The sequence below is a fragment of the Mirounga angustirostris genome, unplaced genomic scaffold (genome assembly GCF_029215605.1).
Source record: "Mirounga angustirostris isolate CCGP_5_RB_7025 unplaced genomic scaffold, mMirAng1.0.hap1 SCAF_16, whole genome shotgun sequence".
NCBI lineage: Eukaryota > Metazoa > Chordata > Mammalia > Carnivora > Phocidae > Mirounga > Mirounga angustirostris.
The window spans coordinates 16,907,450-16,923,521 of NW_026991724.1; the positions used below are offsets into that span (position 1 = coordinate 16,907,450).

Genomic DNA, 16,072 nt, shown 5'->3' on the forward strand with positions numbered 1-16,072 from the left:
AACCAAAACAAAAGACATCTAAAAAAAAAAGAAAACTACGGACCAATATCACTTATGAGTGTAAGACACAAATATCCTCATCAAAATATTAGTAAACTGAATCTAGTATGACCAAATAGGACTCATCCTAAAAGTGCAAGGTTGGGGGCGCCTGGGTGGCTCAGTTGGTTAAGCGACTGCCTTCAGCTCAGGTCATGATCCTGGAGTCCCAGGATCGAGTCCCACATCGGGCTCCCTGCTTGGCAGGGAGTCTGCTTCTCCCTCTGAACCTCTCCCCTCTCGTGCTCTCTCACTCTCTCTCTCTCAAATAAATAAATAAAATCTTTAAAAAAATAAATAAAAATAAATAAAAGTGCAAGGTTGAACATCCGAAAATTAATATGGTAATACACCATATAAACAGGTAAAGGACAAACCCACATGATCATTGTATTAGACATGGAAAAAGCATTTGACAAATTCCATACCCTTTCATGAGGAAAACATCTCTTACAAACATGGAAGAGAAGGGAACTTCTTCAACCTGATAAAGGTATCTATGAAAAACCCATACCTAACATCATGCTTAATGGTAAAAGACTGAATGCTTTCCCCTTAAGATCAGGAAAAAGACAAGGATGTCTGTTTATGCCACTTCTATTTAATATTGTACTGGAGATTTTAGCCAGAGCAATTAGGCCAGAAAATGAAATAAAACGTATCCAGAAAAGAAAGTAGTACAACTACCTTTTATTTGAAGATGACATGATCTTGTACATAGAAGTCCTAAGGAATCCACTAAAAACCTACTAGACTAATAAACGAGTCAAGCAAGAATGCAGATCAAGATATAAAAATCAATGTATTGGGGCACCTGGGTAGCTCATTCGGTTAAGTGTCTGACTCTTGATTTCGGCTCAGGTCATGATCTCAGGGTCGTGAGATGGAGCCCCGCCTTGGGCTCCATGCTGAGCATAAAGCCTGCTTAAGATTCTCTCTCTCCCTCTCCCTCTGCCCCCCCCAAAAAAATCAATGTATTGACTGTATATAGTAGGAGCGAAGATTCTAAAAAGGAAATTAAGAAAAAAAATCCATTTGCAATAGATCAAAATGAAAAAATACTTAGGAATAAATTTAGCAAAAGAAGTATAAAACTTACACTAAGAAAACTACAAAACATTGCTGAAATAAATTAAAGACCTAAGTAAATAAAAAGATACCCTGTATCATGGACCAGAAGACAGTATTTTTAAGATGGCAAAATTCCCTAAATTGATCTACAGATTCAAGGCAATCTCTACCAAATTTCATCTTTTTTTTTTTCCGAGAAATTGACAAGCTGATCCTAACATCCATGTGAAAATGCAAGGGACTCACAATCACTGAAATAATTTTGAAAAACAACAAAGTTGGAGGATTCACACTTAAAACTTACCATAAAGGTATAAAATTGAGAGCCCAGAAAAAAACCCTCACAGTTATGATCAACTGATTTTTGCCAAGAGAGTTTAATGGAGAAAGAATAGTCTTTTTAACAAATGGTACTGTGATAACTGAATATTCCCAAGCAAAAGAATAATATTTGATCACTACTCCACACTATACAAAAATTGACTCTTTATGGATAAAAGAATGAGTGTGAGAGCTAAAACTATAAAACTTTTTTAAAAAATATTATTTATTTATTTATTTGACACAGAGAGAGAGAGAGAGAGAGAGCACAAGCAGGGGAAGTGGCAGGCAGAGGGAGAAGCAGGCTTCCCGCGGAGCAGGGAGCCCGATGCAGGGCTCAATCCCAGGACCCTGGGATCATGACCTGAGCCGAAGGCAGTCGCTTAACTGACTGAGCCACCCAGGCACCCCTTAAAACTATAAAACTTTTAGAAGAGCACACAGGAGTAAATTTTTGTGACCTTGGATTAGGGAAAGCCTTAGATATAAAACAAAAGTGCAAGAGAAGACTGATAAATTGGACTTCATCAAAATTAAAAACTTCTGTGCTTCCAATGACACTGTCAAGAAAGTGAAAAGACAACTCACAGAACAGGAAAAATATTTGCAAATCATATATTTGATAAGCTATTTGTCTATAGAATATATAAAGAACTCTTACAATTCAATAATAAAAAGGCAACCCAATTAGAGGATCAAGGATTTGAATAGATATTGCTCCAAAGAAAACACACAAATGGCCAGTAAGTACATGAAAAGTGCTCAACATCATTAGCTATTAGGGAAATAAAACTTAAAACCATGAGGATGTGGGGGTGCCTGGGTGGCTCAGTCAGTTAGGTGTCTGCCTTCAGCTCAGGTCATGATCTTGGGGTCCTGGGATCGAGCCCCATGTCAGGCTCCCTGCTCCACGGGAAGCCTGCTTCTCCCTCTCCCTCTGCTGTGCCCCCTGCCTATGCTCTCCTGCTCTATCTCTGTCAAATAAATAAATAAAATCTTAAAAAAAAATAAAGTTAAAAAAACAAACAAATATGAGGATGGAGAGAAAATGGAAAACTCACATCGGGCTGGTGAGAATTTCAAATGATAGAGTGCCTATATTAAACAGCCTGGTACTTTCTCAAAAAAATGTTAAACATAGAGCTCCATATGATCCAGCAATCTATTCCTAGCTATATATGCCCCCAAACCAACATATGTTCACATAAAAACTTGTATATGAATATTACAGCAGCATTATTCGTAAGAGTCAAAAAGTGTAAATAAGCCAAATGGCCATCAACTGATAAATGTGGTATATCCATACAATGGAAGATTATTCAGCCATAAAAAGAAATGAAACAGAGACACATGCTACAATATGGATCAACCTTGAAAACAGTATGCTATGGGAAAGAAACCAGACGTAAAAGGCTACATATGATTCCATTTATATGAAATGTCCAGAATAGGCAAATCTATAGAGACAGAATTAGATTCCTGGTTCCTAAGGGCTGGTGGAGGGGAAAACGAGAAGTGACTGCCAATGGGTAAGGATTTCCTTTTTAGGGTGATGAAAGTGTCCTAACATTGATTATAGTGATGGTCACACAACTCTAGGAACATACTAAAAACCATTAAATACTATACTTTGGGTGAATTGTATGGTATATGAGTTATCTCAGTAAAGCTGCTAAAAAAATAACAGCGAAGGGGTGCCTGGATGGCTCAGTCAGTTGAGCACTGGACTCTCGATTTTGGCTCAGGTCATGATCTCAGGGTTGTGGGATTGAGCCCCGCGCTGGGCTCCGTGCTCCGCTGGGAGTCTGCTTGTCTCTCTCTCCTTCTGTCCCTCCCCCATGCTCTCTCTTGCTCTTTAAATTAATAAATCTTCAAAAAAAAGAACACAGGAGATAGAATTCATCAATCTTTTACTAAGCTAGATATAGAGAGATCAGCAAAAAATACAAAACAATGCCACTCTTCACATTAATTTTTTCTTGTTTGGGAAAACATTATTTTAATACAAATAAGTTATTAATATTGAGACACGATAGGTTTTTTTACTTTTATTTTTAAATTAATATTTTTTAAATTTCTCAGTTTTAATTTCTAATTATAGTAAATATCAATCAGTATAACCCAGATAAGGAAAAGCAATTTTGTGTTTTCATTAATTTTTAAGAGTATATAAAGGTCCTCAGACCAGAAAGTTGGCAGACGACTAGTTCAGTGCTTTTCAACTGGCTATACATTTGAATCATCTGGATAAGTTTTTATTAATAAGAATAAGATTGCCTGGGCCCCACCCTAGACCGTTAAATCTGAATTTTTGAGGATCTGAGCCAGACATAAGTAATTTTTTAAATCTATGCACCAGGTAATTCTAGTGCATATACAGGGTTGAGAACTAATGTGATTAACTTGGCTAAACCAGTTGATAGATTAGAAGAAATTACCTTTTTCTTTTTTTTAAAGATTTTATTTATTTATTCATGACAGAGAGAGAGAGAGAGAGGCAGAGGGAGAAGCAGGCTCCCAAGGAGCAGGGAGCCCGATGTGGGACTCGATCCCAGGACCCTGAGATCATGACCTGAGCCGAAGGCAGACGCTCAACCATCTGAGCCACCCAGGCGCCCGAAATTACCTTTTTCTTGAAAGACACACTGTTGCCTTTTAACTGAACCAATAGTGGCTTTCTGACAACTAAAGGAAATGTAAAGGAGCATCCATTTGCCCTTAGAAGTCCTTTTGCTCGGTATGCCTGGGTGGCTCAGTCGGTTAAGCATCTGCCTCTGGCTCAGGTCATGATCCCAGGGTCCTGGGATGGAGCCCCACATCTGGCTCCTTGCTCAGTGGGGAGCCTGCTTCTCCTTCTCCTCCTCTGCTGCTCCCCCCTGCTTGTGCATTCTGACAAATAAATAAAATCTTAAAAAATAAAAAAGTCCTTTTGCTCAAATTACCATTAGAGGAGTGAAGGATGGAACCAGCAAATTTTTTAGAAAAATATTATATGGCCTACAGCGAAGCTAAGAACAAGCCTTTTTTTTTTTTTTTTTAAGAACAAGCCATTTTATTTATTGCTCTTTAAGGTACAATCCTCATCCAAATTTTCAAAAGTCCTATATGAAAAACATTGTCTGAGAGTGATTTTTTTAAAAGATTTTATTTATTTGAGAGAAAGAGAGTGAGTGAGAGGGAACACAAGGGGGGGTGGGGTGGATGGGGGGAGAGGCAGAGGGAGAAGCAAACTCCCCTCTGAGCAGGGAGCCCCATGCAGGGCTGGATCCCAGGATGCTGGGATCATGACCTGAGCCAAAGGCAAACGCTGAATCTTAACCTTAACCGACTGAGCCACACAGGCACCCAACAGTGCTGTTTTTTAAACTGCTGCTTCTACACTGGAGCTCCTTGGGCGGTTTCTTGTGCTGTCTCTTTAAAGGGTGGGGACTCAGCTTCCTAACGCCCTTGGGGCTCTCCAGAGCTGAGCCCACTGATTTTTAAAATTTTAGGCTTTAAGTCCCACTGGCTGTAAGAACTCAGGAAGTTCAGCCCCTCTCCCTTTCAAAGGCAAATGTTACGGGGATTTGTCTTCCCTATGCAGGCTTCCTGATGTGATAGTCTGTTTCTTGCCCTGTGGCTGCACCTGTAACTAAAGTTATTAAAAAATTAATGTCAAGAGTGGCATTGTTTTCCATTTTTTGCTAATCTCTATATATCCAGCTTAATAATAACTAGCTTTCCCGACCATGTCTCTGCCCTTCCTACCCTCTTCAATGCAACCTCTTCTCTGCCTTTAGTTGTGTTTGTTCTGCCAGCCTTTGGGTGTTTTCTGGATTATTTATGCTGATGTATTATCCAATTGTATGTTTCTGTGGGATGAGGTGAGCTTAGGGTCCTTCTACGCCACCATCTTCCCAGCCTCTCTCCACAAGTTGTTTTTTCAAGTAAAAAATGGTGGTCCACAAAAAATCACAGCTAGTTCAACTAGCAAGTCAACCACACATGTGTTTTTGAGACAACCATCATACTTCAGTATGCAGCCGAAGTGCTTTTTTGAGTACTTCCCACCTCATTTTATGGAATATTAAGAAGATGAGTACTCAAGGGTTAAGATGAAATAAAACTAAGTTTTTACTGCTCCAACAAAGACATTTTGAGGTGAAAGTGGCATCCCCACCCCCACCACCCCCCGCAAGTCCATACAGTTTGGTATGGAATCAACTACCTTGATTCATGCTAAGGCACCAGCAATTTTACCAACCCTCAGTACAAATGTCAACAGGGAAAAAGCAAGTAACATCTTAGTATTACTAAGAAAATAGTTTGGAACTCAAAGACCCCCTGAAGAGGGGATCCTTAGAGGTCCATGAAGTGTGCTTTGAGAACTGCCTCACTCAGCTGATTCCTATAGAACCAACATGCCAATTAATCATGAGTTATCTCAGCAAGAGTTAAGTTTCAAAATTATTCCCCATATGATCCAAGTAAGACAGCATGGGCAAAGTGACAGGGTGGATTCTACCATATTCAGTTTGATTGCTAATCCCATGTCAGACATTAAAAAATATGAAGTCTGGGAGAATTTTTCCTACAGGTTTTGATTATGAAATATTTGGCAAAGGAAATCTAATTCAAACCAGGTGCTGGACTCTTGCTGAGCAGCAGTCGGTTAGAACACACTGCCAAAAGGACCCCTTTAGTGGGGAGGCCAGATGAGCTCATGCAAAGGCGTTTTTAGCAGCTTTTGCCCCCTAAATCCCATAAGCACACCACCACTCAATTTTCCACATCTTTTTCTCTTCCAAAGAAAGTTTATAGGAAAAGACTACAAAATGCACATCCTGCAAAATTCATAGCACCTTTAAAACCAATGGGTTTTTCTACCTGTATCATGTATCTGGCCTTAATCTTAAGAAATATGTAAAATAAAAATTTTAAAAATCAAATAAAAATCTTCTTCATTTATCACATATTTTACTCAAATTCCTCACCAGCGTGAAAATACCAACTATTAAGTGTACACACACACATATCTTGGTTTCTAAGAATCTGTAAATGTGCAAACCAATAAAGGATGTTAATTTATATTACCCTAACAACATTCTTTGATTTTCAAACTACAATTAATTCTTATTTTATTAGGGGCTACCTACTTTTGTGGATAATCAAAGTCCTTGATTTCTTTTCCTTCCCTATGTGTTTATACTATCTTCTTTTTTTCTTTGTCTCGTCTACTCATAAGAATATGTTCCAAAGTATTAGAAGTAGAATTAATGAAAGTGAATACGCAGCCCTTTCTCATTACTCATAAATCTCAACTCCTCTCTTTCCCCCACACCAAAAAGACATAAACATACCACTTTTTGGCCTTGCTGCTCTCTCCGTGGCATACCTCCTGGTCTGGTTCCATCCTTTGGTTTCTCCCCGTGGCCAAACTCTACCCGCTACGGGAGGCAAAGGATGATTAAGCCCCACTTAGTTCTATCTTGCAGTGATTTCAACCAATTCCATCTCGCTGACACGGCCACATGGAAAAAATAAACCTCTCATCTGCCTGTCATCTTTGCTCCTAATCTACGGGTACTTCCTGAACAAGGAGTAAAGAATCCTTGCTGCAACATGAATTAAACTTATTAAGAAACAACATGTTCAGAGAGCTACAGGCTCCACCCATTTAATTTATGGCCAAGTTCAATTTGCATGTCTAGGTTGGTCCAAATAATACATTTGAATTCCTCACATTTAACATGAAACTTTCACTATTTATAAAAACTATTGGGTAGAGCCTAAGCTCCTCTTTTAACAATGGCCAAATCAATCCAATTATTTTTTACATAGAATTCCTCTTTGACAGATTTTCACTAAATAATAAATAATAATAATTATATAATTAAAGCAGCTAACACTTACTTATGCACTTACAATGTGTCAGGTACCATTGTAGCATTTTACAAGTATTAACTCATTTGATACTCACACCCACCCTATCTCATTAGGATTCTCTAAACGAATTAAAATTGTACAGCAAAGAAAGACTAAGTAACATGCTGCCAATTACCTACTATAAGTGGCAAAATAGGGACTCAAATGCAGTCTATTAAGGATTGGTCTTAGTTTCTTCTATTAGATATTTGGGGTTTTTTGGGGAAGGGGTTGTTTTAATTAAAACAGCTTTATTGAGATACAATTAGTGGATTTTAACATACTCAGAATTGTACAACCATCACCACATTCAATTTTAGCACACTTTCATTACCCCAAAAAGAAGTCCTATACTCATTTGTCATCACTGTCTATTTTTGTCACAATCCTTGGCAATGACCAACCTACTTTCTATTTCTATAGATTTGCCTATTCTGGACATTTGAAATAAACTAAATCATATAATATGTGGTCTTTTGTGTCTGGCTACTTTCACTTAGTATGTTTTCAAGGTTCATCCATGTTGCAGAGTATATCAGAACACATTCTTTTTTTTTTTTTTAAAGATTTTATTTATTTATTTGACAGAGAGAGAGCGAGAGCAGGAACACAAGCAGGGGGAGTGGGAGAGGGAGAAGCAGGCTTCCCGCTGAGCAGGGAGCCTGATGTGGGGCTGGATCCCAGGACCCTGGGATCATGACCCGAGCCGAAGGCAGACACTTAATGACTGAGCCACCCAGTCTCCCTCTTTTTTTTTTTTTTTTTAAAGTAAGCTCCATGCCCAGCAAGGAGCCCAACATGGGGCTTGAGCTCATGACCCTGAGATCAAGACCTGAGCTGAGATCAACAGTCAGATGCTTAACCAGTGAGCCACCCAGGTGTTCCTCATGTAAAAGTTTTTGTGTGGACATAGTTTTCATTTCTTTTGGGTATACAACCTAGGAGTGGAATTGGTAGGTCGTATGGTGACTCTATGTCTAGCCTTGTGAGGAACTGCCAGACTGTTTTCCACATGCACCATTTTACATTCCCATCAGCAGTGTAGGAGGGTTCCATTTTCTCCATTTCCTAGTCTACACTTGTTATTATCTGTCTTTTTAATTATAGCCATCCTTGTGGGTGGGAAGTGGTATCTCATCAATTTGCATTTCCTTCATGGCTAATTATGTTGAGCATCTTTTCATGTTGCTTATTGGCCATTTGTATATCTTCTTTAGACAAATGTTTTTCGGGCGCCTGGGAGGCTCAGTTGGTTAAGCGACTGCCTTCGGCTCAGGTCATGATCCTGGAGTCCCTAGATCGAGTTCCGCATCGGGCTCCCTGCTAGGCAGGGAGTCTGCTTTGCCCTCTGACCCTATCCCCTCTCATGTGTTCTCTCTCATTCTCTCTGTCTCAAATCAATAAATAAAAAAAATAAAATCTTAGACAAATGTTTTTCAAAATCCTTTCCCCATTTTTTAATTGGGTAATTTACTTTTTTATTATTGAGTTGTTAACAGTTCTTTATATTTTCTAGATACTAGTCCCAAATTAGATAAATGATTTGCAAATATTTTCTCCTATTCTGTGGGTTGTCTTTTCACTTTCTTGATGGTGACATTTGAAGCATAAAAGTTTTTAATTTTAATGAAGTTCAATTTATTTATTTATTTTCTTGTTGCTTGTGCTTTTGGTGTCCTATCCAAGAAGGTCTGCCTAAGCTAAGGTCACAAAGATATACTCCTGTATTTTCTCCTAAGAGTTTTATAGTTTCAGCTCTTAAATCTTATTTATATCTTTTCCTTATTTGCAAATTAATGCCACACTGATAGTAGACACAGAACCATCCTATTTCCTTCTTTAGTACCAAAGTGCTTTGGTGGTCTAGGCCCCGTCTAGTCAATGGCCAGAAATTATTTGTTTATAGGATTCTACTTTCTAGTATTGAACAAAGGCTCATCTATGGGATGTCACAGATTTCTGCTCCATTTCTCCAGTGGCACACAATTAAGGAAACGTCTAAGGATAAAGCTACCCTCCTTGCATTCTATGATCATATCTAGAGTATAAGCTTCTTCCATAAAATTTAAACTTAAGAGATCTCTTTTGTCATATTCATAAACTCTAAATCTTTGGGAAATACAAATTTAATTGTTGTAATTACAACTACTGAGGTATGTCATGTTTTCATAGGATTCCTGTCATGCTCCCAACGTACGTATGACTGAGAAACTATAATTTAAGTAATAGAATTGAACTCAATTAAAATTTATTGAGGGCCCACTATATGCAAAGCATTATGGGAGTGCTGAGATGACTAAGTCATAGTTCTTGACCTCAAAGAGGTTATAATTTAGTGGGGATTAAAAAAAAATCCAGAGGGGGGGGGGAAAACCAAACCAAACCGGAGAACTGATGATTAAATTCAGTCTTTCTGCAGAACGCTTATATCCTCAAGGAATTAATTAATTCTTAGGCTCAACAAATCCTTTATTTCTATTGTGATCTAGGTGCTCCAGCTCTAAATTACAGAGAAATTCCTAAAAGCTATGTGAAAACTATATTTTATAAAAAAGAATGATATATGTAAGAGAACTTGGAAAGTTGAAGGAAATCCTATATAACGTGAAAGTCTTCCTGTCATTTAAAGAATACTCTTCCTCAAATGACTCTTTGCCAACTCAAAGCAGGAACCCCCATCACCATTCCTACCTCCACCACACCGTTCCCTGGAGGACATACCAGATAGATCCATCATGTAGCTTTTTTTACTACCAAATACTTTTCTGTGGAGCTCCTTTTTTAATGTATAGTTTTTGAGTTCCTTCAAAACCTGATTATTTTTTTAAGCTCAAATAATGCTAAATGTGAAGATGTTTTCTAGTTTCAGACTAGTTTCTAGTTACCTCTTAAGACATCTTGGCCCCGAAATCTATATATCTCTATTCTTTTCCCTTCCAACTTTCCACATCTGGCATGCTAGAAACTTCCTGTTGTTTCAGGTCAAATCGATGTTTATTTGCTGGCATCATAATTATGTGCTCTTATACTAGAAAGAGAATTGAAGAATATTTTGGCTGAGTTGTGTGGTTTATCCACAGTACCACATTCTGGTTTAAGTGATTTCATCACTCAGTCAAAAGGCTACCCCAGGTTCAGTGGTTTTCTAGTCACAGTCAATAAAGCAACGGAAAAAAAACCCCTACTATTTCTCTTCATGACTAAGCAAGACTTGAAGGGAACAGTTACAGGAAGCTGTTTCAACAACTTAAAAAATGCTAATGACAGAAAACGTTTACTTAGCTGGGAGCTGCAAAATAATCAATAAGGTTGTGAAAGGAAAAGTTTTTGTCTCAACCATCTATATCTGCTACTTAAATGCTATTTTAGGTACCTAAGATAATAGAATTCACTTTAAAATTTTTTGGTAGAGTTAGGAGTAGGATAGCTATTTTATTTTTTTTGTCTTTAGACTTACCTTGTGGCAACAAGAGGGTAGCTATGACACGGTGATGCCCAGGCATCCCTTGTCCATGGCATACAGTCATAAAGCAGTAAATCCTTCTCAGTCACAGCCATGAGGACAGGTCTCCATTGTTGTCTTCCACCATCTAGTTTTGCCTGTTACAATGGTAAAATCCAGAAAGCAGAGCTAACTATAATGATATGTATCTGTAAAAGTCCCTTCAGCGATGGTCTAACATGGGTCTCCATTTTGTTCCCTGAACCTAACAGGCTTGAAGAACAGGAAACATCCCATCAGGTTCCTTTCCACTGGCTGGGATTCTCCAACGGGAGGTGTGAGGTGGTCTGTGTAAGCTGGAAAAGCTCTCTCTGAGTGAGAGACATTATCTAGTGATAGGACTCTGTTTTTAGAGTTCCCCATTAACTTTGGGAAGTTTCTGTTTCTGTTTCAAATGTACCATTGCATTTACCTGCATAAAGTTCAGTTACCTCTGTGAGGATTAAAAAATGTAGGAAAACAAGCACTATTTATCCATATTGTCAAGGATCCAAAGCCAAAAAGCAGAAGACTATGCTGAACAAAATCCCTGGTTTATCAAAACATTTCCCCCCATGAAATGACAGACAGGGAATGCTTAACAATAGCGTTATTTTTACACAGATCCTAAAACAAAAACAAAAAAACACAGATGCTTCAGGGGCGCCTGGGTGGCTTAGTCGTTAAGCATCTGCCTTCCACTCAGGTCACGGTCCCAGGGTCCTGGGATGGAGCCCCACATCGGGCTCCCTGCTCAGCGGGAAGCCTACTTCTCCCTCTCCCACTCCCCCTACTTGTGTTCCCTCTCTCACTGTGTCTCTGTCGCATAAATAAGTAAAATCATTAAAAAAAAAAAACCACAGATGCTTCAGCTATCACTGATGGCTTTAAGGAGAAATCAAAATGATGAATCACTTGTCTCTTATAGAGTTGTCTTTAAAGCTACTTCTTATTTTCTCTTCCTTAATGACTTCTGAAGGTCATTTGGACATGTCAGAGCCCCTTAAGAATGTATCTATAATCTGAAAAGTGGCCTGAGTGGTTCGGTTCTGTGTTATAACATCTACTACTAGAACTTTCACCTCATAGTTAGAGCCACAAACTGACTCCAGGAGTTGGAAATGAATTCTAGCCAGTGAAGTGACCCATGTTCTTGCGTGTGCTGAAAGCACAAAATATACGACCCTACTCTGAGATTCCAGCAACGTATTGTAGAAATAATTTTACTTTTCTTATCAGTGAACCCAAGTTTTCTAAGATTCTATATTTAGTCTCTGGGTAACTCTATAATACCTGGAGGGAATATATCAGTTCCAAAGAGGTTCTCTTGGATTCTTACATTTTTGGGTCACAGAAAACCCAAAGGGATTTCTAAGTCTTTGTCTCTGAGATTGTTATGAATAATATTTCTAAAGGGAAGATATGGTAGTCTTCCCTTATCCACAGTTTTGCTGTTCATGATTTCAGTAACCCACAGTCAACCACAGTCCTGAAGCAGATGATCCTCCTGCTGACGTGTGGTCAGAAGGTCAACTGTAGCCTAATGCTGTCACATTGCCTGCGCCATTCACCTCACTTCACCTCACATCATCATAAAAATCACTAATATAGTACAATAAGATATTTGAAAGAGAAAGAGACCACATTTATATAATGTTTATTACAGTAAATTGTTATAATTGTTCTATTTTATTGTTAGCCGTTGTTACTGTTGTTAATCTCTTACTGTGCCTGATTTATAAATTAAATTTTATCGCATGTATGTATGAGTAGGAAAAAACAGTATATATAACATTCGGTACTATCTGTGGTTTCAGGCATCAACTGGGGGTCTTGAAACATATCCTCCATGCATAAGGGGACTACTATAATGTAAAATCTATCTTCCCAAGAGGTTAAAATGGCAATCTGACTTGTTTTTTCTTTTCTTAAAGATAGGGAGAGAGGGAGGAGGGGGAGGGGAAAGATAGAGGGAATGGGAGAGAGAGAATCCTAAGCAGGCTCCATGCCCAGCTTGGAGCTCAATGCAGGGCTCAATCTCACAACCCTGAGATCATGAAATGAGCCAAAATCAAGAGTCAGATGCTTAACTGACTGAGCCACCCAGGCGCCAAGGCAATCTGACTTTTTAAAATTAATTTTTCCCCTAAGTTGTAAGAGATTTTGAAGGCTAGATCAGAGTATATGCATTTGGAAAACCTAAATTAAATGTATTTCTTCCCAAAGAAGATATTTTAGGCAATAAAGGAAAACTGCTAATACCAATAGAAGCAATATCTAATTTCAAGATAGAGACCTTTTTTTTCAACTAACAATTTTTTTTAAAGATTTTATTTATTTATTTGACAGAGAGAGACACAGTGAGAGAGGGAACACAAGCAGGGGGAGTGGGAGAGGGAGAAGCAGGCTTCCTGCTGAGCAGGGAGAAGCAGGCTTCCCCCCACCCCGATGCGGGGCTCGATCCCAGGACCCTGAGATCATGACCTGAGTTGAAGGCAGATGCTTCATTAACTGAGCCACCCAGGCGCCCCTCAACTAACAATTTTTAAAAGCGTTTATTCTTCGGCCCTTTTGAGTCTTTAGTTTTTAGAGAATTTCTTTCCCCTCTTCTACTTACCATTGCTGGAAAATGAAATGTCAATTTAAGTCATTCTGTTTGTGTATTTGCCTTAAGTTATAAGGATACTCTTTGCTTTCAGTGGAGTCAAAATGTTGCCTGCTATATATAGCATGTATTTTTGGTTGTGCTATCAGTACAGCTTTGGGGCTCCACTATTAAGGCTCTGGCCAGGGAAAGAAGGGACACTAATGTTAGGGTTCTGGTTGGCTTGTGTTTCAACACCCACACATGCACACACCTGGCCAAACAACAGCCTTGTCCAAATTTTACTTTTTAATAAATAGAGTTGAATAACACTAAAGATGAAAAACTACTGATAATTACTATTCATTCCCTAAATCCTAATCCTATAAATCAGGTGATATTCTGTTATTTTGTTATTATCAGAGAAAACAGAGAGCAAAAACTAAATAAGCCATTCTGCTAATGCTGATTTAGTGTATATGTTCCTACTTTGAGTATTTACACATTTGGAGAATTTCAAGGAACAAATTAGGAACTGTTGAAACAGAGTTTTCTTTAGCTGTCTTGGCTTTTCTAATCAATATTCAACTGCCTAAAAATACTGGTTTTATAGGTAATATATGTCGCCCCATTTGGAGGACTTAAAGAAAATTCTCTTTAAAGACTATAACCAACTAAAAAGTAAACTATCAGTTACGTAAAAATCAGTATCAGTGAAGAGACAGAAGTCCATGTGCAGAGAAGAGATTATCTATTGTTTACCAAATATCTGTAGTGTAGGTTTTCCCTGTTTTAAGCAAACTCAATTTTTAACAATGTGAAAAAACAAAAAAGATAAATTAAGGAGAGATCATTTAAAGTTAAATAAATGATCCTTCCTAAATTTATCTCTGCAAAATGACTATCTTTTTTTTTTTCTTTTTTAGAGAAAGAGAGAGAGAGAGAGAGAAAGCATGAGCTTGAGCATGGGGAGAAGGGCAGAAAGAGAAGCCTAAACAGGCTCCACACCAAGTGCGGAGTCCAACACCCAAGGCCCAATGCGAGCTAATCCCAGGACCCTGAAATCATGATCTGAGCCAAATGAGCCACCCAGGTGCCCCACAACTATCTTTTCTAAGTATAACTGAAAAAACTTCATTTATATGGAAGATTTTCAATAAATACACCTCATGCCAAAAGAAATGCTTACCTATAGTGAACAGATTATATAATCTATCATTATTTTGACCACTTTCATACTCAAAGAATGAAATAATCTTATAGTTAGAAAAAGCTTTGGCATTTACTGAATTCAACCTTTATCAAATACATAAGCTCATTATAATACCTCTGAGAAATGTATCCAGTCTTGCTTGAACACCTTATTCCAACAGTGGCATCTGATTTGGATAACCCAACAACTACTTCAAAAAAGTAAAAATCGGGCACCTGGGTGGCTCAGTTGGTTAAGTAACTGCCTTGGGCTCGGGTCGTGATCCTGGAGTCTCGGGATCGAGTCCCACATCAGGCTCCCTGCTCAGCACGGAGTCTGCCTCTCCCTCTGACACTCCTCCCTCTCATGCTCTCTGTCTCTCATTCTCTCTCTCACAAATAAATAAAATCTTTAAAAAATAATAATAATAAAAATAAATCTAAAAAAGTAAAAATCAAGATTATTTTAGAAATAGTACATTGAGGGACACCTGGGTGGCTCAGTCAGTTAAGCGTCCGCCTTCGGCTCAGGTCATGATCCCAGGGTCCTGGGATCGAGTCCTGCATCAGGCTCCTTGCTCAGGGGGAAGCCTGTTTCTCCCTCTGCCTGCTCTGACTGCCGCTCTCCCTGCTTGCGCTCTCTCTCTCTGACAAATAAATAAATAAAATCTTAAAAAAAAAAATAGAAATAGTACGTTGAATTAGTTCAGTAGTACTACTTTTTAAAGAGATTAAACTTTTTTACTTAGTATTATTTCCCAACTCTGAGCTTGTGTTCTTGGACAATATTTTAAAATTAGTGATTTGTTTGCTTGCTTTTTGTATGCATATAGATATACACAAAAAAATTACTGAGCATCTACTATATACATGGCATTAGGCTAAGTTCTCTGGGGGCAATAAAGATTTGGGAAAAAATGTGCTCCCGTCTTGCAAGAGCTCAAAATTGACTGGAGGAAACACCACATAAATATGGTCCATCACATATTGTGATGAATTGGTGGCTTTGTTTTTCTCCTTTCTACTTGTCTTTATGTAGCATAAACAAAACTAATTTCACTTTAAAAGTTTAACAACTCTCATATATTGCTGGTGGGAATCTAAATTAGTTCAACCCTGATGGAAGGCAATTTGGCAATATTTATCAAAATTACAAATGCATATGCCCTTGTGGTTCTTTAAAAATATGTCCACAAATTCTTTACTACTCTTCCCTTTAAGAGGTGGAGCCCTTGGTGTAGAGTGGACTTAGTAACTTGCTGCTGATGAAAATACAATAGAAGAGACTAGATCATAAAAGGCACTGAGGCTTCTAGCTTGTTCTTTCTCTCAGATCAGTTACTCTGGGGAAAACCAGTAGCCATGTCTTAAGGACACTTAGGCAGCCCTGTACCAAGGTCTGCATGGCAAGAAACTGAAGCCTCCTGCTGACAGTGAATGAATCATGCTGGAAGTGGATGGCCCAACCTCAGTCAAGCCCT

At 38.4% G+C, this 16,072-nt stretch overlaps 1 protein-coding gene across 2 annotated transcripts in view; it reads right to left on the reverse strand.

The window, feature by feature from the left end:
* Positions 1-16,072, reverse strand: part of SNTB2 (syntrophin beta 2) — a 110,743-nt gene that overhangs the window by 25,018 nt on the left and 69,653 nt on the right. For both annotated transcript variants that reach the window (XR_010408143.1, XM_045890836.3), the window contains exon 4: positions 10,793-10,935. Coding sequence is in view for 1 of the 2 variants with exons in the window: in XM_045890836.3 (XP_045746792.1) it covers positions 10,793-10,935 (143 nt within the window). In the remaining variant the exon portion in view is untranslated. The remainder of the gene's footprint in view (positions 1-10,792; positions 10,936-16,072) is intronic.